At 43.3% G+C, this 22,546-nt stretch overlaps 1 protein-coding gene and 1 non-coding gene across 5 annotated transcripts in view; both read left to right on the top strand.

Moving 5' to 3' along the window:
- The window catches only part of LARP1 (La ribonucleoprotein 1, translational regulator), a 44,216-nt gene that overhangs the window by 13,695 nt on the left and 7,975 nt on the right, over positions 1 to 22,546 (top strand). The window contains exons 1-12 of one of the 4 annotated variants that reach the window (XM_069969031.1): positions 160 to 214; positions 6,481 to 6,542; positions 8,591 to 8,656; positions 12,388 to 12,550; positions 13,568 to 13,696; positions 14,835 to 14,984; positions 16,655 to 16,817; positions 17,104 to 17,248; positions 17,366 to 17,540; positions 18,384 to 18,556; positions 19,935 to 20,324; positions 22,084 to 22,207. In XM_069969031.1, the coding sequence (XP_069825132.1) occupies positions 202 to 214; positions 6,481 to 6,542; positions 8,591 to 8,656; positions 12,388 to 12,550; positions 13,568 to 13,696; positions 14,835 to 14,984; positions 16,655 to 16,817; positions 17,104 to 17,248; positions 17,366 to 17,540; positions 18,384 to 18,556; positions 19,935 to 20,324; positions 22,084 to 22,207 (1,753 nt within the window). In that variant the 5' untranslated portion in view covers positions 160 to 201. Of the gene's footprint in view, positions 1 to 159; positions 215 to 6,480; positions 6,543 to 8,590; positions 8,657 to 12,387; positions 12,551 to 13,567; positions 13,697 to 14,834; positions 14,985 to 16,654; positions 16,818 to 17,103; positions 17,249 to 17,365; positions 17,541 to 18,383; positions 18,557 to 19,934; positions 20,325 to 22,083; positions 22,208 to 22,546 lie in introns of those variants that run through there. The other 3 variants (XM_069969010.1, XM_069969021.1, XM_069969000.1) reach the window with 3 other exon arrangements.
- LOC138781849 (small nucleolar RNA SNORA79) lies at positions 13,330 to 13,474 on the top strand. The gene has a single exon (XR_011361567.1). It is a non-coding gene; the product is annotated as a small nucleolar RNA SNORA79 (small nucleolar RNA).

Here is a 22,546-nt window from a genome sequence, read left to right as displayed (position 1 = left end):
CCTTTCTGTATTCGCTGCCTATGTGTATTTTTTTTTTTTTTTCCCTTGGAGGAGTCGGAGCACATTGTAGCTTAACCAATGGGTGGGGGTGATGGAGGGGTGGAGCGAACCCTTCCCAGCTGCTGGCTACACTCTCTATCTAGGGTTGAGCTGAGCTGGAGCTCCCGGTGATGGGCCATTGATGATCTGGAGCTGTCGGTCATGGTAGGGTGGGGTACGTAGAGGTGGGGCTTTAATCTCCTCCGTGGGTGGGTGGGGGACGTTGGTTTGTTTTTGTTCAGAAATAACTTTTATTATCTGTGATGTCATCTTTTTGTTAATGGTTTTTAACACTGGGACAGAGACGACGTGGCCTGTGGAGGGGGCATGATGTCACAGTTTTAGGTACGTGACATCACGATCTGCGCATAGGATCTGATCCCTGGTGGCTGTGCGGACAGCTGTACACAGGACTACGTGGGGGTCATGGCTTTGTTATGGGCGGACGTTGTTAGGATATCAGAGTTTTTTAGTATTTGTATACTGTAGATGTTTACTCAAGACTGCGGGCTTAACCCTTTAAGGCCCTGCCCAACGCCGGCGTCGTTACGGAGCTCTGCTTGTACCTGGAGATCCGGCCTTTTAATAGAAGTGCCTAGTTTCCATTACGATCGCCCTCCCCTGGGGGGGTCGTATAATTCGCACCGTTGTTTGCAGAGAGTAAATCGGGCAGTAAACCTCAGATCACCTGCCTCTCCATAGACCTGACACTGTTAAGTTTAGTGACTCGCCTTCAGATCATTGTTTGTGAATCAGGAGGCTCTGTATGAACAGGCTTACAGATGTGATTGGACTTGCATGGAAATGCCTATGCCTGCAAAGAGATTTAAAGGGACAAACCTAGAATTGAATGGGGGATAATGCAGGATGGCAAGGCAGTGGGACTCATCAGGGCTCGGCCGATTCTGCCTCCACGGGCCTACCTTTATGGGTATGTTCAGTTTGGGATTCTTTTTACACAAAATGGGTATCTGTCCTCGACTTAGACTCATTGGCTCATGGATGCTCGGTTGCTCAGCCAAACAGAGTGTGCATAAGTTAACAGGAATAGCTATTGGCTTGAATGGGTGCTCATCCAAAAAATATTGAAGGTGTATAGCCACCATTGCTGAAGCTGCAACCTAAACTCCTCCTCTTCACTCTTTCTTCATACACATTAGCACTGGAGATGGGGGGCAGGGGGGAGTACAGTGGTGTAGTGCTGTAGGTTTAGCATTGTTTTGTCTAGTTTATTCGGACCAAATCAGTTGCTGAAAAGTTTGCCATTAGCATAGTAATAGGTTGCACCATGTGTAATGTGACTTAAATCACCATCACATGGACTCTCTAACCAAGGAGCAAACCTCTCTGATCTGAGTGCAGGGTATGAGCTGTCACTCAGCTATTGGCTTGGCACGCTGCAGGCATGCTGTGCCTCCCATCCTATAGGGATTTGCAGATCTTCCCAGCTAGCAAAGGTCGTTATGTGCAGCCGCCAGCACCAATGGTGTTTTTTTTTTTTTTTTCCATGCCTTTTTTATATTTTTTTTGTGTGTTGTGTGTATATTATATTTGTCTTATTTAGTTCATGCAATATTCAGCTTTGTAGCTCAACTCAAGCGGAACCAAATGAGCATGGGGAACTTTTTTAACCTAATAAATACATAAGGCTGGGTTCACGTTTAATGGACTGAAACGGATATAAAAAAAACGGATGCATTGGTGTGCATTTTGTTTTTCTATTGACTTCCATTATGTTTAAAAAATTCAAAACTACTTTCTTTTAGCGTGTGCAAAAACCTGGTTGACCACATTTTTGTTTACGCTAAAAGATGCATTTTGATTAGGTTTTTGTAATAGTTATTATAATGAAAGTCAACGTAAAAATGAAAACACACAAATGCATACGGTTTTCATATGCGTTTTTTTTTTCCATTGTGGCCTGTGGCTGATTTAAAGCGAAGGGCAGCACTAATGATCTAGTGATCGTTTCTTCAGCCCTGGACACACTATTAGTGTTTCAATCAGTACTTAAGTACTAGGCCCCACAGGCCATGTAATACAGCTGTTAGTCAGAATTGGTTGCTTCATTACAATTGACACACACGTGGTAGAAAAAAAAATACATGAATCTGTGGCGAATCCGCTGTAAAACCCATAAACCATGTGTGTAATACATGGATCTTTTTACATTCTGTGTGTGCATTTACCCCCTATGGAAGATGACACTATCCGCTACCAATATTGGAGAACAAGTGAACGGGAGTTGAAAACTAATGGTCCTTTTTACACGGAACATATTATCATTCGTTTTTGCACGTTAACGATCTAATTCGAACGATAATCGTACGTGTAAACGCAGTGAATGATCAAACGAGCGAGAAATCGTTCATTTTGATCTTTTAACATGTTCTCAAATTATCGTTGGTCGTTCCGTGTGAACATTCTTTCAACGATTTCACCAATGTGTGAGATAGTTTTGCGATTGCTTAAGCCTATCGCATAACTATTTTTCCGTACGATGTATCGTTCCATCTAAACGCTGATCGTTATTAAAAAAAAACATCGTTCATTCCAAATCCTGCAATCGGGCGAATTATCGATCCGTGTAAAAGTACCATAAGGGTCCTATTACACTGAGCAATTTTTAACGATAAACGATCGCAAATGAGATTGTTTATCGTTAACCTGAAATCGTTCACCATATTACACAGAACGATAATTGTTAGTTACGATTGTTACTATGATCATTTATTCCTTCTGATCCCAGAAAAACAATGAACAATGTGCAATTACACTGAACGATTAGTGAAAAAATAAACTTATCAACGACATACAACGATTTTTCGATCGTTGCCTGCAATTACACAGAACGATTATCGTTTAAATTCGAACGATTTAACGACTTTACACACGGTAATCGTCCAGTGTAATAGGGCCCTAAAGTTGTTGGTGGTGGTTCCTACCAATTTTTAAGGGATCTGAACAGTATGTGGTGGACTGCCCCTTTAAGGGTTATAGAAAGATTAAGTTGTCCCCTATCCACATAAATGGCTACTAGTGGGGGACTTCACTAGCCACCACTTTGCTCTCCCATAGATGGTGAATAGAGTGGTGCCCTAGCATGCGCTACCGCTCTAGTCACTAGACGTTTTGTACCGACTAGATTTGCAGAGCTGAATGCGTGTTATAATCAAACACCGCCATCGCCTTGACTCCAGTATAAGTATGGTATAGTCTTATGTTCAGAGAACACAGGGACTTGGCATGCTCCTGGTGCACATGCCGTTACTATAGTCTATCCTGGGGGAGGCCCACTGCGGCGTCGCCTGTAGCCGTGGATCTCATCTCTCCAAGGTTTCTGTTGCTGTGTATATGTAACCTGCTTTCTCAGGAGAAGTGTTGGGGGCAGGGCGCTATCTCTACCGTGAAATTCCATTAATCTCTACTTAAATATAGCGTAGACCTTGACCAAAGTCACAGCGGGAAAGCGTCTACCGTAATGAAAAACCTACACCTAATCCATATATATATTTTTTTTTTCTTAATGCTGGGAAGAATCTTCTATTGACTCAGGTGCCGCTTCTCATGGCCGCTCACCTTGTGTGCAAGAAGCTGTCACTTTTCCATCTTAAAATAGCTTCCCCATAAAATGCGTTTGGGTCTGTGCAGCATCCAATGTGTGTAAGACACGTCTCCCCTCCGTATCAGTGACTCACGCCTGGTGCCGGCCGGTCAGGTGTGAACTCTAATGAAAGTACGCCGCACGGTTTGTTAATGTATTATCTCACTTATGGGTTGATGATAAACCTGGAAAGGAAAAAAAATGGGAGTTGTAAGTTCCCTTTGCTGTTCCTTATATATTGTGACTGGGCCTGGAGGTCTCCTGAGGCGAAAAAATTTTTTGTTGGCCGCTTGGCCAAAGTGTAACCGGAAAACAATTGAATTCGAATGTTGTTCATGCAATTGGCAAGTATGTACAGGAGCAGGGACACCTATCAAAGGATATTGTGTGGAAAGGTATAAAGTGCCGCCATGTGACTGAGTCCCTGCTCCTGTATACTGTGTGAAGAGGTATACATTGCTGTCGTGTGACAGGAGTCCCTGTGTATGTGTAGTGCTGCCATGTGATGGGAGTCCCTGCTCCTGTAGCGGTCTGAATTGGCCATTAAACCTATATAAAATCCAATGGCGACTTTGACTGAATCTTCCCTAGTTTCGAGAGGTTTCCTCATTTGTAGATAGGAGAGGGTGCAGAGTGTATTGACTGACTGACTGACTGACCGACCAGATGCATGTTTTGTAAGGCTACGTAACGTTTTCGTCGCCATGACAGGAAAAATTGCCTCATGAACTTCATGGAAACCTTTTCTAGTTTTTACTGACAGGACAGCCCTTAAAGTAGGTAGACATAATGGGTCATAAGTAGAGATGAGCGAACCTGGAGCATGCTCAAGTCCATCCGAACCCGAACGTTCGGCATTTGGTTAGCGGTGGCTGCTGAAGTTGGATAAAGCTCTAAGGCTATGTGGAAAACATGGATATAGTCATTGGCTCTATCCGTGTTTTCCAGACAACTTTAGAGCTTTATCCAAATTCAGCAGCCCCAGCTAATCAAATGCCGATCGTTCGGGTTCGGATGGACTCGAACCCGAACCCGGTTCGCTCATCTCTAGTCATAAGACATAGAAAAATGTTCATTGACGCGCTCTGCTAGTAAGAAACTGTCTTTTTATGAGGGTCTCCTTTAACCTCCCATGTTTTTAGCTTCTGGGCACGGAATAGCAGAGCTGTCACAAGTGAACGAGTGTGTGTGATCACATGGGCCCTGATCCTGCTTTGCTCCATCCTCCCCTCCTCCCCAGCTTTTTCCTTATGTAAATGGCCAATGAGCCTTCCCTCCTCCTCCTCCTTCATCCTCCTCCCTGTCTTCTTAGGAAAGGGAACACTTCATCCTTAACCCCTTGTCTTCTGTGTTTGTATTCGGGTTAATCCTGCAGCCTCCATAGTGTCGGTGCTTCATGAGAATAGAGCGGTGCGGCAGCCATGTGTGCTCCAGACACGCCCCGGGCACTGTCACTGCGTCTGCCGGCCACGTCATTCCAACTACTTGTTCCATATGTTTTCTGAAGGACACCTTATCACTCAGCCAGTGCCTCAGTGCATGCTGCGGGCCCCTGATACACCGGCCCTGTCATAATCTCAAGTAAAGGCTTGATAAATGTATGGCTATATACTTTTCCTGCAGATATCTGCATCGGCGACATGGGTGGCACATGAAGGTGTATAGATATGTTATATATGTTATTTCAAATGGGTTGTCATATTCGTCTGTGTGTGTGAGATATCTATATATATATATATATAAAATAAATTTATTAGTGGTGCCTTGGATTACGAGCATAATTGGTTCCAAATCCTTGTAATCCAAAGCAAAAATTCCCATAAGAAATCCCTGAAATGCAGACAATTGGTTCCACACCCCAAAAATGATTTTTTTAAATTCTGAATAACATGTAAAACTAATAAAACAAAGATTTAGAAATAGGTGAATGTCATATTATAAGTAACTGTACGGTAAAGCAATCAGCATGTGGAATATAATGTACAGTAAGTGCATAAGCCTGATAACACAGCAGCAATTTGTAGATACAGGATGGAACTGCAGATCCTCATAATGGCGAGGATGGGAAACACAAGGGCTGACAGACTGTAGGGAATATGAAGGAATGAGCAGGGCATATGTGGGCACACATGCATCTCTCTCTCTGTTCGGGGGGAGAGGGGGCTGGGTTACAGCTATGAAGAGATTACCTCCACAGTCCTGTCCCCTGATGTAAGCCCCAGCCTGAAGTGGATCTGCTATGATTTGGAAGGTGAGAGAGACTTCCTGTGTCAGAGTACAGGGCTGTAGATCCCACTATGCAGACCATTCCCCTCCCCCTCCCACCCAGTACAGGGAGCTCTTAAACCAAAGCAATGCTCTTAAACAAAGTCACAATTTTGAAAAACTGTGAGCTCTTCTTGCAAAACGCTCTTAATCCAAGTTACTCTTAAACCAAGGTACCACTGTGTGTGTATGTGTATATATATGTGTGTGTGTGTATGTGTATAATATATATTTATTATAATATAAAACTTTAGGTTTGGTCCACATATCAGCCGCCTGTCAAAGGATTGCCAACGTAAACCATGGCCTGCTCATTGTGTTTGACAGCAAGAACTTAGTCAGCTAGCGACTACGTGCGGTCTACCTTCTGGATCAGCTTGCTGTCACTGTGCCGCAGTATACATCAGCAGTTCTTTTGGACAGATTGGCGTTCGTAGCTTTAACGGGAAGGAGACCAAACGCGATGCGACGGCTTTAATCTTTTATAGACGTAACCATTGTCTTTTGCAGTTCGTTTCTTTTTATGATCGTTGGATGTTATAATAAATTGTTGTTCCTTTTTTTTTTTGCAGATCCTCCAGCGCCTGCCAAGGTGGTGAAAGCCGGTGCCAATCGGCCAAGACGAGGCAGTAAGGTAATGAACTTTTTTTTTTTTTTTCTGTTTGCAGGGGGTTGTTGGTCTAGACCAGGGATAAGGAACCTTAGGCCCCCCGGCTGTTGCAAAACTACAATTCCCATCATGCCTGGACAGCCGAAGCTAAAGCTTCGGCTGTCCAGGCATGATGGGAATTGTAGTTGTGCAACAGCTGAAGGTTTCCCATCCCTGTTCTAGACACATTAGGCAGAGGCTAGCACCAGTATAATGCAAACATTCTCTTAAAGGGCCAACAAACTAACTTTTTTTTTTTTTTAGACTAGCATATCCTGTCCTGTCTCATGTTACTACCTAAATGCTCATCCCTGAGGCAGGAAGAGTCCCCCACCCCCTCTTCTGTGTCTGCAGCCATACAACAGGAAGCCTGTCAGACCCCCAAAGCAATTTGTAGCTAACTATGTCTCTCAATCTCAAATACTTATGGTTAGTATAGAGAAGTAGAAGGATAAGCTGCTGCCAGATGAAGTGGCTCTTGCCTATGAGCGGAGAATTGTGAGTACATTAGATGATCAGCTGGCTTTGCCGAAAATACAGACTCTGGCCAACACGTGTCTGGTGTGTATGGCTAGCTGAAAAAAAAACCATGGCTGCTTTCTTCCAAAAACAGCGACGCTCCAGTCAGATTAAAAGTTGGCTATTCAGGTTCGGAAAAGCATAGCAGCTTTCTTCTAGAAACGGTGCAATTCTTTTCCTCAGTTTTGCTGCCCTGTTCCATTGAAATGAATGGAACTGAATTGGAATACCATACACAACCTGAGGACAGGGGTGGTGCTGTTTTTGCAAGAAAGTAGTTGTGTTTTTTCTCCTATCTGGATAACCTTTTTAAAGGTGTTATACCTAGACTTTTTATAGCATATCTACTGAAGAGTAGAAAAGTCTGATACATGTCGGTCCTGCATCAATCTCCAGAACAGTCCTATACTCCTGGGCGGACAGGTGAGGCGATCAGCTCTGCTACATCTAGACACACAGCTGCATATGCCTGAGGCTCCAGCTTCACTTTTAATAGAATTCTGTCTCTTAGAATTGAAAGCCTTCCATTAATTTTATAAAACTTTGACAAGTTGCCATGTGGGTGTTCTCCCTGTTAGATCTAGCTGGGAGAAGAGCTTAGTTGAGCGTTTCTCTCCCCTGGCTAGGTTGGCTTCATAGACCTGCCATAAAACCTGCAGTCAGTTGGGGAAAGAAGCACTCCAGCAAGCCCTTCTGGCTCGGTCAAAGGTTGATATAATATAACTTGAATGAAGAGCAGGGGCGTCTGTCAATTCAGCTCCGTTCACTTCAATGGAACGGAGCTGCAATACCACACCCAAACTGATGATGACAGGGTGCTGTTTCTGGAAGTAAGCAGCCATCTTGGAGTGTGTAAAGGCACGTCGCCCTTGTAAGAAGCCTTATTACAGGATGGGAAGCCAATAAGAGGTTGCAGTTGCATCCTACTTTCTATTGCTGTGCTTGTTATAGTGTGGCGGCTACTAAAAATACTCCCTGACTTGTAGTAAGGAGGTCATACGTGCACGTTGTCACCAAAGGTTACCGTCCCCTTCAGTAGTAAAGAGCAGGGAATGTCGACAGCTTGGTGCACAAAAGTCTAAAAATGGTGAAAGCTGCCACCCGAGCCCTGGTGTCCCCACCTGCTGCCTTATAACTGCTGCTCCCTGACCCCCTACCCCAAGTGCCGCCTGGACGCTACAGCCCCTGTACTTGTACACTTGTTTTAAAGAGGTTATCCAGAAACGCACCTCTCGTCATCAGTCTGGGTGTGGGGTTTTGCAGCTCAGTTCTGTTGACGTCAATGGAGCTGAATTGTGATACCACACACAACCTGAGGACAGAGGTGGTGCTGTTTTTGCAAGAAAGTATCTTTTTTTCTTTTTTTTTTCTTTTTCTTTCCTGGATAACCCTTTAAGGAACAATATGAGCATAGCTTGCTGTCCGTATAGTTGAGTGGTCACTTCTAGATATGTTGCTGATGGTTTTTAAGCGAATACGTATAATTAAACTTTTAATTTTTTTTTTTATTATAGGTTGGAGACTTTGGTGATGCCACCAATTGGCCAACCCCTGGAGAGATTGCCCATAAGAGCACACCGGTAAGACGCTGTTACCTAACACCATCCAGCACTGTTTAGGTATATTAGCTGATGCCATCAACCTAAAGAGTCCCTGTACACTTTATACTCACTGCCTGTATAAACTGTATGGTGCCTCCTGACTCTCTATGGACAGATGATGTGGGTGCCAAGAAAAATCAGCCACAGTGGTTTTTCAATGCCTGACCTGTTTGTTCTGGGAGTAATAAACCGCTGTCTGGCTGCGGCTTATCCCTTCCCTTAGGGGACATATAAATGCACTGAATGTACAAGTGTATAGGAAAGCTGGAAGAGCTAAATCTTATTAACAGCCACTCCTCCTGTCCTTCCCATGCACGTGCACACTCCGTTCAGCTGAGTGTGCATTCAGTGGAGACAGGTGAGGAAGATGCTGTAAGGGTGCGTTCACACCTACAGGATTTGCAGCAGATTTGATGCTGTGTTCAGTAATTTAAATGAAATCTGCTGCAGATCCTGTAGGTGTGAACGCACCATTAAACAATGTTTTTCTGAGAGCAAAAGGGTCTATGGGGGAGATTTATCAAACATGGTTTAAAGTGAAACTGGCTCAGTTGCCCCCAGCAGGTTTCACTTTACACCATGTTTGATAAATCTCCCCCTAGATGTTGATTTTGTGTATGGAGACTGTTAAGGGTTATTGTCGTGGTTTGCACTTAAAGGGGTTATCCAGCGCTACAAAAACATGGCCACTTTCCCCCTACTGTTGTCTCCAGATTGGGTGGGGTTTTGAAACTCGGTTCCATTGAAACAAATGGAGCTTAATTGCAAACTGCACCTGAACTGGAGACAACAGTAGGGGGAACAGTGGCCATTTTTTTGTAGTGCTGGATAACCCCTTTAAGCACATACATTTTTTTGGGGTGTGTTGCCCTATTCTGTTACCCAATATGAGTGCTGTGAAAACTCCAGACAGGGATTTATTTCCCAATTCCGTGCGATCGCCGTTTTTGCAATATTATGATGCGGATGTGACACTTCGGGAACATAGTTTGGGAAGGCGGCAGTCTATAAAGAAGTCTGCTAATATCAACGGCCGTCTACATAACAAGACTGCCGCCTTTTCCCTACCAGGTTCCTGAAGTGGGAACATAGCTGATGTCTTCATGGCAATATGGATCGTTGACGTCATTGCGAAGATGTGACGTCACTTTTTCACTATAGTGAGATAAATCTATAGACTGTAATTCTGATGCCCTGTCCTTAAAGGGATACTCCGATACTTTTTTTTATATATTGCTGCGCTTGTATAAACCATCACTATTTTGTGGCAGACTATCCCTTTAAGTGAGTGCATATACCCCCATGTGTCATGTGCTACATCTGAACGGGCAGCTAACGCACTGTCCTCCTGTAATCCCTATTGATGTGGAATGTGGGGTGATTGGCATGAATGGTAGCGCCCGTCCCTGGCGCTCTTCTGCAGTTACATCTCCGAAGTGGCTGTGTGACACCAGGAATAGCACGGCCAGGTCCCCCCGAGCAGGATTTCCATGTAGGGGGATGCCCTCCTTCCAAGTCCTCCCACCGGGTCTGCTGCTGCAGTAGTCTCTATTCTGGGACTGGAAGCCTGGGATGCAGCATGCAGCGCTCTCTGGGTGAAGCCTTCACCCCGGGATGTATTTTTAGGATCCTGGGTAGAGAATCTTGGCTTGGGAGCATGCGGAGGTTTCGGGTTTCATTAGCTCTTTGAGGACACAGGTAAGGGAGATGTGCGGTCACTCGGTCGGAAAGAGGAAAAATCTGTCTTTAGCCGGTAAACTAGGCGTGTGCGGATGTAGCAGAGCTGTGTGTGTACTGGCTTGTGTGACAAACTGGGCACTGCTACATTGCATTTATTCTGTCGCTTAAACTGTCCTAACCTAAAGCTGGGAGGACTCTGCCTCTTATCCCTCTGGGTAATCTGCAGATTACGTCTCCTCTCACCTCCTGGACTAGCTGGATTACCGCCCTAGACTGCAATGCAGATACTTGTACTTTTAGGAATAGTCACTCCATCGGTGTGTGTTTGGGGGCAGGTTGCCCGTCCTGTTTGCCCAGTGGCATCGATTGCTGGAAATCTGACTGACAGCTCTTTGCTTTCTGTCTATGGGAGTGAGTTGCGGATACTGATACTTGTATGTACTCGGCTATAGGACATGTGATTGGATAAGGCGAAAAATATTTAGTGGGGGGGGGGGGAGGGATTGTCCTAAAGTGGGTCTTGGTTATGGCTGGGCAGCCGCTCTCGTTTACATGCAACCCTAGTATAGAATAGTAGCCTGCTACATAATCCTATAAGCTTGGATGACTATCCGATAATATACATGAGAATAGAAGGAGAGGTTTATATATCTGTGTGTCCTATAAGCCGTTGATGCGTAAAATCTGACAATTCAGGATTTGTTGCTTGGATTCGATTCATATTACTGCTTAAGGTGATTAAAAAAAAAATTATTAAAAAAAAAATATATATATATTATAATTATAAATAAATTATATAATATATATATATATATATATATATATATATATATATATATATATATATATATATATATATATATATATATATAATATATATAATATATAAATTTATTTATAATTATAATATATATATTTTTTTTTATTTTTTATTAATTTTTTTTTACTTTTCTTTCTGGGGTCTACCCAGGTGTATACCCTATACACATTATACTGAATCTAAAGTAACGGGGCCATAACACGGGACTATTATTGCATGGCAAAGCGTTCGTATTTAAACGATCGTTCTTTGTGTAATTGCAGGCAATGATCAAGAAAACGTTTGTGTCGATCGATGATTTAGATCTGACCCAAAAATCATCGCTATTAGTTTGCTGTAATTCCGCATTCGTTCAGTGTAATTCTAAATCGTTCCACCTTTTTGCAGGGATCAGGTGGAGTAAACGTTAGTTGTTATTTACAACAATCGTTACTACGATCGTTCTGTGTAACATGGTAAACGATTTTAGGGTAACAATAATAACTCGTTTGCGATCGCTAATCGTTTAAAATCAACCAGAGGTCAGTGAAGATAAGGGGTCAGGTTTGAAAGACTTTCACTGACTAACCCCTTTGTTTATGGAGAGATAAGCCATCAGACATTCAGAACTCTGGGAATGCTGTGTGTCGCCCAGGCCGTGTGTGTGTGTGTGTATAGATCACAAGATTTCATGCTTCTTCCCTAATGGAGACAATCTGCAGTTGTGACTGTGTCCTTTTGTAATAGGGGTGACCAATCAGGTGATCAGGCACTGGCATCATGTGATGACAAAGCCTTAGACGGCCGCGTTCAGGAAGTACTGATAAAATATTTTATTTATCTGTATGTGCAATAGTAAGGTTTTATTTAGGGCATGATGTCCCACGTCTTTTCACCCCCCAAAAAAAGCCATAATAGACCGTGGCGTATACATTTAGGATTCTCCACGTTGCTTTGTACCAGGTTTAGGGAACTTCGACCCTCCAGCTGTTGCAAAACTACAACTCCCATGATGCCTGGACACCCAAAACTTTAGCTTTGGCTGTCCAGGCATGATGGGAGTTGTAGTTTTGCACCAGCTGGAGAGCCAGTTTTTCCCACCCCTGCTTTATAGGGATGTTCCCCAACCTGTGACCCTCTGGATGTTTCAAAACTACAACTCTCATCATGTCACAGCTGTACTGTAGCATGTAACCAGTCCATAATGGTGACCTGTGTTCTGTTTTGCCAGCAGACGCCTGTGAAACTACAGCCCACCCGGAAGCCATTTGGCAAGAAGGAGATGAAAGAAGAGAGCGCCGACGGAAAGGAAAACCAAAGAGTCAAATCCGATGAGTCCAGCGAGGAGAAGAACGGTGATGACGACGGGCCGAGATCGGCTCATAAAAAGAAAGGTATGTCTCCTATATCCAGAATCTGGATCCTTATTTACGTGTGTATGTAAGATAGATATATATCTATATCACCTATTAGGGTATAAAGACATCTGAGTGGCTCTAGTGGCTGCAGCCAATCCATTTGTTACATGTAATGGCCGGAGCTCTTAGAAGTATAATAGATTAGTGCTTATCGAGCAGTACTGTCTGTCTGTATTATATACGCTTACTGTGTAGTCCGGAAAGGGAAAAATGATGATTTGGGGACTGGTGGCGGCCATGACGTCCGCTCTGTTTGAATACATACAGACTCCATTAAAGGGGTAGTTCACACAAAAGTCATCTTTCAAATCAACTGGTGCCAGAGAGTTGTATTTTACTTCTATTAAAAAAATCTCTTCAGGTACTTATCAGCTGCTGTATGTCCTGCAGAAAGTGGCATATTTTTTCCAGTCTGACACAGTGCTCTCTGCTGCCACCTCTGTCTGTGACAGGAACTGTCCAGAGGAGCAGCAAATCCCCTATAGTAAACACCTGCTCTCCAGACTGGAAAGAATAAACCACTTCCTTTAGGACATACAGCAGTTGATGAGTACTGGAAGACATGAGAATTTTTAATAGAAGTAAATTACAAATCTCTGGCACTTTCTGGCACCATTGGATTGGCAAGAATCTGCTTGTGTGATCGGCCACCTGATACTGGTTGCTCGGTTATATGCATTGCCATGCTGCCAGTCTCCCTTAATGGCTCAGGACCACCTTGTGTTTTTCCCTTATATAAGTGACGGTAACCCGTTTGACAGCTGTTCCTTTCTTCGCCCCAAGTTATGGGCTTAGAGATTTTAGGCTGTCGTAGAGTAACATTGCCTTTTTCACTCAGCAGTGTGTAATGGTGGGTCGGCTGCCTCTTTACACTCCTGAATTTTGCGGGGCAATACAAGCCTCATGTCTGTACAACGGATGTATGGATTTTTTGTTGTAAGAAAACTTTTAAAAAAATTATGCAAATTTTTTAAATAAAAATGTCTTGGTCAGGTAACAAACATAAGTGGGTTCCCCTGCAAATCGAGATGAAACCAGAGGGACCAAGAGAGAAAACTGCTTCAAGGAACAATCGTCAGAATGAGCAGCAGCGTCATGCCCTCAACAGGAGTGACCCCAAAGGTACTGCTAACCCCCCCCACCCCCCTTCCCCTCTAACGCTGTGTACCTGTACAGTCTGTATACCTGGTATTGACACAGTAACAGGTTAGTTTTATGGGTGTCACTTTCAGAAGGGATAATCCTCGGCTTCATTCACTATTTATGCCTCTTTAATTACTAAGCAAATATTGACATCGTTCTCCCCTTAAGACATGTGCGGTTCTAGGATGTGGCCTTCCTTGCCAGATGTCCTCTGTGCGACGCGCGCATCTTTTCTTATACCCTGCCATTATAATTCATCTTTGTTACAGGACTTAAATATCCTCAGGGAATGTTCACATGACATGAGTTTTGCCTTAGGGGGAAGAAATCTGTTGCAGAATCCATGGCTGAAACTTGGAAGTTTATGCAGCTTGTAGGATGCAGCATTGACCTTTTATATACCTCTTTTTCCATACAGTTTTAATACCACTTAAAGGAGAAGTCCGGTGAATATTTTTATTAAAGTATTGTTTTGCCCCCCTAAAGTTATACAAATCACCAATATACACTTATGGGAAATGCACATTAAGTGCTTTTTTTTTTTTTTTCACACTGCACTTACTACTGCATCAAGGCTTCACTTCCTGGATAACATGGTGATGTTACTTCCTGGATAACATGGTGATGTCACGACCCGACTCCCAGAGCTGTGCGGGCTGTGGCTTCTGGAGAGGATGATGGCAGAGGGATGCTCAGTGTCCCTCCAGTGCCCTGTGTCACTCAGTGTCCCTCTGCCACAGCCCGCACAGCTCTGGGAGTCGGGTCGTGACATCACCATGTTATCCAGGAAGTGAAGCCTTGATGCAGTAGTAAGTGCAGGGAAAAAAGCACTTTATAAGCATTTCACGTTATAAGTGTATATTGGTGATTTGTATAACTCTTGGGGGGCAATACAATACTTTAATAAAAAATTTCACCGGACTTCTCCTTTAAGTATACCCCTAATTCTGCACTTGGTACCCCATCATGAGAATGTGCTCAAAATGGAAACCTATACCATGCCATGGGGTCATAGTCTATGCTTACATTCCTGCAATTTTCTGTGTTTGAGCAGAGTTTTTACTTAGATAATCCGAACACTTATACGAAGTACGTTGTGGGTTTTTCCCCCCAATAGCTTGGTACCCCGACAATAAGCAGGAGAGGGACTGGCCCGACTACGACGACACTTCCAGTGTGAAAAGTGAAGGAGCAGTCCGGGGCGGCTTCAGAGGGAGGGGCCGTGGACGGGGGAGAGGAAGAGGACGCGGACGTGGGGGCACCCGCTGTAAGTATAACCTGAGACTAATCACAGGGCCTGGGTCTATATCTGTTAAAGTATAAACTGAAATAAGGTCTATAGGTTTAATAGCTTTTCTACGATATATTATGGGATTGGCTGGTCAAGGAAGAACGTGGTCCCAGTTTTTGAATCTCCATTATACTGTAACTCCAATGCAACACTAAGTAACACTTGGGGTACTATTACACGGAACGATAATCGGCCCGATTCGGCCGATTATCGTTCCGTGTACTAAAGACAACGATCAGCCGTTGTCGTTGATTTAAGTTCAGACCTATAATCGTCGGGCGCCGACCGTGCACCGCTACGTGTAATAGCGGTGCGCGGCCAACGCTGACGATTAGCAAAGAATACATACCTAATCCATGGTCCAGGGTTCCTCTTCCTCAGAGCTTCTTACCGGGTCCGTGCGTTCCGGCTTCTCAGCGGCCTGTATCAGCTGACAGGCCTCTCGGCCAATCACAGGCTGGAACCGCCGCAGCCAGTGATTGGGCGAGCGGCCTGTCAGCAGAGACAAGCCGCTGTGAAGCTGAAGTGCGCGGACCCGGGGAGAAGTTAAGAAGAAGAGGAACCCTGGACCATGGATTAGGTATGTATGCAGTTTAAACAAAGGCTGCAAGGACATCGGTAAAGATGTCCCTGCAGCCCTTGTTTAACGATTATCGGGCCGTGTAATAGGCCAAGTAAACGAGCAACGATCTAGCAGATCGCTGCTCGTTTACAGGTATTATCGGGCCCCCATCAGCCCGTGTAATACCACCCTTAGAATTCTATCTTAGGATTAAGTTTTATTGTAAGGCTCCATAGTTATAAGCTTGCGTTATTTTTATATCTGAAATAAGGGTCATAATTAAATTTGTTGTTCCTCCTTGATACACATGAGTACCATATCACCATTCCTCTGAGCAGTAAGCGTTATAGACAGGGTCACTCTGACAATCCTTGGCATCTATGCATTGTCTTGTCAGTTCTTACATTTCCAGGAGGAATGACTGAGGAATAACATTTTTAAGTTATGGGAAAACTCTGCTCCAGGATAACTTTTCTCGAAATGCATGTAGTTACTAAAGCAGATTGTTCAGGAGAGCCAGCGGATCCTCTTCTTAAAGGGGAATTCCAGCATATTTTTGTTTTCTCTCTTTCAAATCAACTGGTGCCTGAGATTTGTAACATACTAAAAAAACTCCAGTCTTTCAGTATGTATCAGCTGCTCTGTCATGAAGGAAGTGGTGTGTTCTCTCCAGTTTGGAGAGCAGAAGAGGTGTTTCTATAGGGATTTGCTACTGCCCTGGACAGTTCCTGACATGGACAGAGGTGGCAGCAGAGAGCACTGTGTCAGACTGGAAAGAATACATGACTTCCTGTGGGGCATGCATCAACTGATATGTACTGGAAGACTTCAGTGTTTTTTTTTTTTTTTTTTTATAAAAGTAAATTACAAATCACTGCCACTTTGACACCAATTGATTTAAAAGATTATATATATATATATATATATATATATATATATATATATATATATATTATATAATTAATTTTTTTTTGTTTTTTTTGCTGAAGTTCCTCATTGTGTGGATCTATTGCAGGTTAAGGAAGTTGAAAGCTTATGAATACATTGTTCTGTGATTTGACTTTAATTTTTTTTTTCTCCACAGCTCACTTTGACTATCAGTATGGATACAGGAAATTTGACGGTACCGATGGACCCCGGGGTCCGAAATATTCTAGTAATATCACATACTACTATGACAACATGAGCAGCTCTGAGCTGTACAGTGTGGATCAGGAGCTGCTGAAGGATTATATCAAGAGACAGATGTAAGTCCAGTCTTTAGTGGCGGAAACCCCTCTGTAGACCCTGCCAGGTCTTATAATCTAATATCATGGTCCGTTGCTGTGATCTGTAACATGTGGCCCTCCAGCTGGTGCAGAACTACCACTCCCAGCATGTACCCATAGTTCCTTTCCTTATCCTTTTAAGTTGACCTCTACCAATCTGCTAGTTTTGTCCTATCGATACCTTTTAATTTCTGGTTATAACATGTTTAATAGTTGCTTATAACATGTGACCTTAATACAATTTAATGTGATCTTTGTGTTTCAGTGAATATTACTTCAGTGTGGACAATCTACAGCGAGACTTCTTCCTACGCAGGAAAATGGATTCTGAGGGTTTCCTGCCCATCGGGTTAATAGCCAGCTTCCATAGGGTGCAGGCCCTCACCACTGACATTGGACTTATAGTCAAGGTGAGCGAGGCTTCTGAGACTTGACTAGGCCCAGACCTCTTGTACTGTGGGCGGATGAGTGCGCTCGGCTTACAATTTATGGAAATCTTATTATTTTTTTATTTTTTTTCTGTTTAGGCACTAAAAGATAGTAAAGTGGTAGAAATAATCGACGAGAAGATAAGGCGAAAAGAGGATCCGGACGCTTGGCCTCTGCCCGGTCCTTCTCTTACTGACGCTTCTCAGACGGACTTCACTCAACTCATCAACTGCCCGGAGTTTGTACCCAGGCAGGGATACCAGAAGGAGACGGGTGAGTGTGGCAGGATACCATAGGCCTCATGTATCTAAGCAGGCCACGTTGCTCATAGCAACCAAGGTTTTACTTTCACTTCTTTTGCAAAATGAAAGCTGGCCTTGTTGCCATAGCAACCAAAGCACCGATAGAAAGTTTGGTATTCCTATCTAGGCCACGGGCCCCGATTTTATCCATCTGTGTCCATAGCAACCAATCACAGCTCTGCTTTCATTTTACCACAGCAATTTGAGAAGTAAAAGCTGATCTGTGATTGGTTGCTATGGGCAAATCCATTAAGAAAATTTTGCTTTATGTTCCTGTGGATTAGAAAGCAGTGGTGGCAGAGATAGTGCCGCTTGTCCACAGATTTGTTTATTTATTTTTTTTTCTGATCTGTCAAATTGGGTATGTTCACAAGTACTGCATTGCAGCGGCATGAAATCCACTGCGTTACGGATTACTATTGGTCTATGGCAGAGTTTGGGTTGAGAATAGACTATTTGGAATAATGTAATTTGGTATCCATACAGATGTGTAGTTTTCGTATGTTGGCCATTTACATGAGATGGTTGCTGATCAGACAAATAACCAGCTGGTATTCCTGCTCAGTGTGCAAGTAGCCTTATTAGAAATACAACATGTCATCTAACACCAGAAGAATGGGCTCCCTACACGTCAGATGGTTGACAGGTCCTGCTGAAATCCACAAATTCATCCACCATTCCATCTAAAATGAATAAAAAAATAAAGAAAATGGATGCATAGTAGCTAGTCTAAGCTCTATTGTGCCTGTTCCTATATAATTCTGCTTGTGTTATGGCCATGCAACACTTTAATATGTATCTCACCTCTTTCCAGAATCTGCACCCGGCTCACCGCGGACCTCCAGCCCCACTTCGGCTAATAAACCGGAGGAAGTCAGCAACCTAAAAACCATGCCAAAAGGACTTTCTGCCAGTTTACCAGACCTGGACTCTGAAAGCTGGATAGAGGTGAAGAAGCGGCCAAGGCCTTCACCAGCCAGAACAAAGGTAAGCGTTTCAGGGAAAACAGTTTCACAGTTTAATCAACTGATTAAAGTTCAGCATTGATTTTTCTTTTCCTTTCTGTACCTTTTTTGAGTTAAAAAGTCTCTGCAGTTCTCAAGTTGGCCTGTTGTGGCACTGTGAGGAAATCGTGCACATAATGCTAAGGTTCCCGACTAATTACAGAAGATTTCTGGGATACTAACCTGAATGACACTTACTGTCATTGGGCCCTTCTACAAGTAGCAGAGGACCCTTTCTACTGGCGTGAAAAGGGTTTTAAAGGGTTTATCTAGGCTAAGAAAACCATGGGCTTTTGTCCTCACTTTTGCAGGTCTGTTTCATTGAATTAAAGGGGTTATCCAGCGCTACAAAAACATGGCCACTTTTCCCCCTACTTTTGTCTCCAGTTCAGGTGCGGTTTGCAATTAAGCTCAATTTACTTCAATGGAACTGAGTTTCAAAACCCCACCCAATCTGGAGACAACAGTAGGGGGAAAGTGGCCATGTTTTTGTAGCGCTGGATAACCCCTTTAAATAGAGCTGTACTGCAATATCACAAACAGCCTGAAGAAAAGGGTGGCGCTGTCTGCATGAAAATAGTATTTTGATGGGGATTTTTTTGGTTCTAATCCTGGATAGCCGCTTTAAAGGTACAGTTGCGTGCAGTCTGCTGCCGATTTTAACAATTTAACTGTACATCAAATTCAATGCCTTAAAGAGCTTTGTCAGGTCTCTGGGTTGTGTGGTAATAACACTGTTTCATTGATTTCAGTGGAATTGCACTGTAATATCGCCACTCTTGCCTTTTTGGGTCTGTGTTTCATGAAGAAAGTAGCTATGTGTGTGTATATATGTATGTATGTGTGTGTGTGTATAATTATATGTATGTATGTGTATAATTGTATGTGTGTGTATATGTGTGTGTGTGTATGTGTATATGTGTGTGTGTGTGTGTGTATATATATATATATATATATATATATATATATATATATATATATATATATATATATATATCCTAAGGCCTATATTTCTATACTAATGTATAAAAGCTATAGACATTGCATGTATTAACTATGTCAGTTTTATTTCCTCTTAGTACCCAGTGTGTACCCCTTTAATACGATTAGATTTAGCATAGTGCTACTTTAATATCAGATCTGTAAGGGTCTGTTCCATTTTCTGAGTTAGAGGTCCCTTCCTAATCCCCTCTAATCTTTTATGTCTTAAAAAATATATAATTAAGCTAAAAACATACAATATTAATACACTGTTGTATAGGGTTGGATGAATGACTGCATGTTCTTTCCGTGACCCTCCATTCTTTCCAGCTCCCAGGATGCTTGGTGCTAGTAGTAATACCTCTTTTGAATTAACCTAGAAGCCAGAGGACGTGAAGCAGCCCGTACCGCAGACGACGCCCGCCCCTGTGACCACCCCTAAACCATCCAAAGAGCAAGACGAGCCCGAAGAGCTGGACTTCATGTTCGATGAGGAGATGGAGCAGATGGACGGCAGGAAGAACACGTTCACCGACTGGTCGGATGAGGACTCTGATTACGAGATCGATGACCGGGATGTAAACAAAATCCTTATTGTCACCCAAACCCCGCCATCGCTGCGCAAGCACCCTGGAGGAGACCGGACTGGCAACCACACGTCTCGGGCGAAGATGAGCTCAGAATGGGCCAAAGTAATCAATGATGGCCTTTTCTACTATGAGCAGGACCTGTGGACAGAGCAGTTTGAACCCGAGTATTCACAGATCAAGGTGAGTGGTAGGAGCTTTTGATCAGTCAGTCTAGACCAGGGATGGGGAACCTTCGGCCCTCCAGCTGTTGCAAAACTACAATTCTAATCTTGCCTGGACAGCTAAAGCTAAGCTAAAGTTTAACATACCTGGTCTAGATGGAGCCTAGCGTGTGGCTAAGAGCTTTACTCCAGCTCGCTGCTATCCCCAGATCATTGTAGGAGTCGTTCTATAGTACGTCTATGGTGCTTGACTTCTATATTGAGAGAAAACTGTTTAAAGGGGTTATCCAGTGCTACAAAAACATGGCCACTTTCTTTCAGAGACAACACGACTTTTGTCTCCAGTTCAGGTGTGGTTTGCAATTAAGCTCCATTCACTTCAATGGAACTGAGCAGCAAAACCCTGCCCAAGCTGGAGACAAGAGTGGTGCTGTCTCTGGCAGAAAGTGGCCATGTTTTTGGATAACCCCTTTAAATAAAAAATTCCTTTTATGTAGAAAATGAAACTGTCCCTTTTAGGTAACAGACAGTACAGTCCAAGAGTATTTAGGGCTTAGTTAACTTAAGACTTGTCCTGTATTCGTACCCATTCACATGAATGGGTTGTCTATGTAGTACTTGGTTTAGCCTGTGGTGGCGCTGTAGGAAAGCTAACAATTACTGACAAGTTTCTGGTCGCTGGGGATCAGCATGTTAAAGGGGTACTTCAGCGAAAAATGTGTTCTTTTTAGATTAAAGTTCATCATAAAGTTATTCAGGTTTGGAAATTACGTCTACTTAAAAATCTCAAGTCTTCCACTACTTATCAGCTGCTGTATGTCCTGCAGGAAGTGGTCTATTCTTTCCAGTCTGACACAGTGCTCTCTGCTGCCACCTGTGTCCATAGCAGGAGAGGTTTTCTATAGGGATTTGCTATTGTTTGGACAGAGGTGGCAACAGAGAGCACTGTGTCAGACAGGTAAGAATACACTACTTCCTGTCTGACTTGCAGCAGCTGATAAGTACTGGAAGACTTGAGATTTTCAAGTAGAAGTAACTTACAAATCTGTATAACTTTCTGACATCAGTTGATTTGAAAGAAAAAAAATTCAGTGGAAGTACCTGATGGTGGTCTAGCATGGCATACCACCCACTGCCCAACAATGTGTATAGCACATGTGTGCACCTTGTGATGGATGTATTGATTGGGCCATGTGTCCTTGTCAGTCACATGCTCTCACAGCACTTTCCAGGTCTGGATGCCATAGCCCTGTGACTTGTCAATGGGCACATTCTAGTCCTGTTGAGCAGGATGCGGCTGCTGGGCATGATCAGTACAGGGATGGGGCGGCATATGGGACATAGTCCTCTTCTTCTATGAAGATTTGCTGGACCTGATCATCTCCTCAGTTTAGATAAGTTCACACCTTAGTGGACATCTTGTAGCATTGGTCTCCTCATCTGATCCAGAGCCTCCTTGTATATCCTGAAGCTATTTCTGGACTACTTGCTATGTTCTGGAGACTATGCCTTTGTTCTTAAAGTATACATTGCGGCTGGCTTTAATTTTTACGTGTGTTCTAGTCTCTATATTCCCTGTAACCCCTTCACAATGTTGGCGGAAGTTTAAGGAGTTCTTCAGCTCTGAGACCGCCCAGCGTTAAACCCCCTCCGTTCACTTCAATGTCCGAGCAAAGAGTTTTACCATGGATTTGAAAAATTGGAGAATCCCTTTAAGAGATTTGACCGATCAATATGCTGAAGCCCCCTATATCAATCTACGTCATTTCTCATTGCAGCAAGAGGTGGAGAACTTCAAAAAGGTGAACATGATCAGCCGGGAGCAGTTTGACACTTTAACCCCAGAGCCCCCTGTCGATCCGAATCAAGAAGTTCCACCCGGACCTCCAAGATTTCAGCAAGGTAACTTGTCAGTTTTACAACTTTTTACATGTCTTCCTCTATTGTTGGGAAATGGCCTATGGACTTTTTGCTGTTGCACAACTACAATTCCCATCATGCCTTGACAACCAGATCCAGAGCTCTGGCATTATATTTCCAAGCATGATGGGAATAGTAGTAATAAAATTATGCCTGTCAAAACTATGACGTTTAGTGTGGAGGTTTTATGTTTTATATTCTCCTCTGTCCTGCAGTACTGAACCCTGCCAGGAGGTGGAGTGTTTCCAGAACAGATCTGTAGGAATTGTTCTACTAAAGGATATATAGCTCATCTACTAGTATACCCTATAAAAGAGTTAC

This window comes from Dendropsophus ebraccatus, chromosome 1 (genome assembly GCF_027789765.1).
Source record: "Dendropsophus ebraccatus isolate aDenEbr1 chromosome 1, aDenEbr1.pat, whole genome shotgun sequence".
Lineage (NCBI taxonomy): Eukaryota > Metazoa > Chordata > Amphibia > Anura > Hylidae > Dendropsophus > Dendropsophus ebraccatus.
This window is presented reverse-complemented; position numbering and strand designations above follow the sequence as displayed.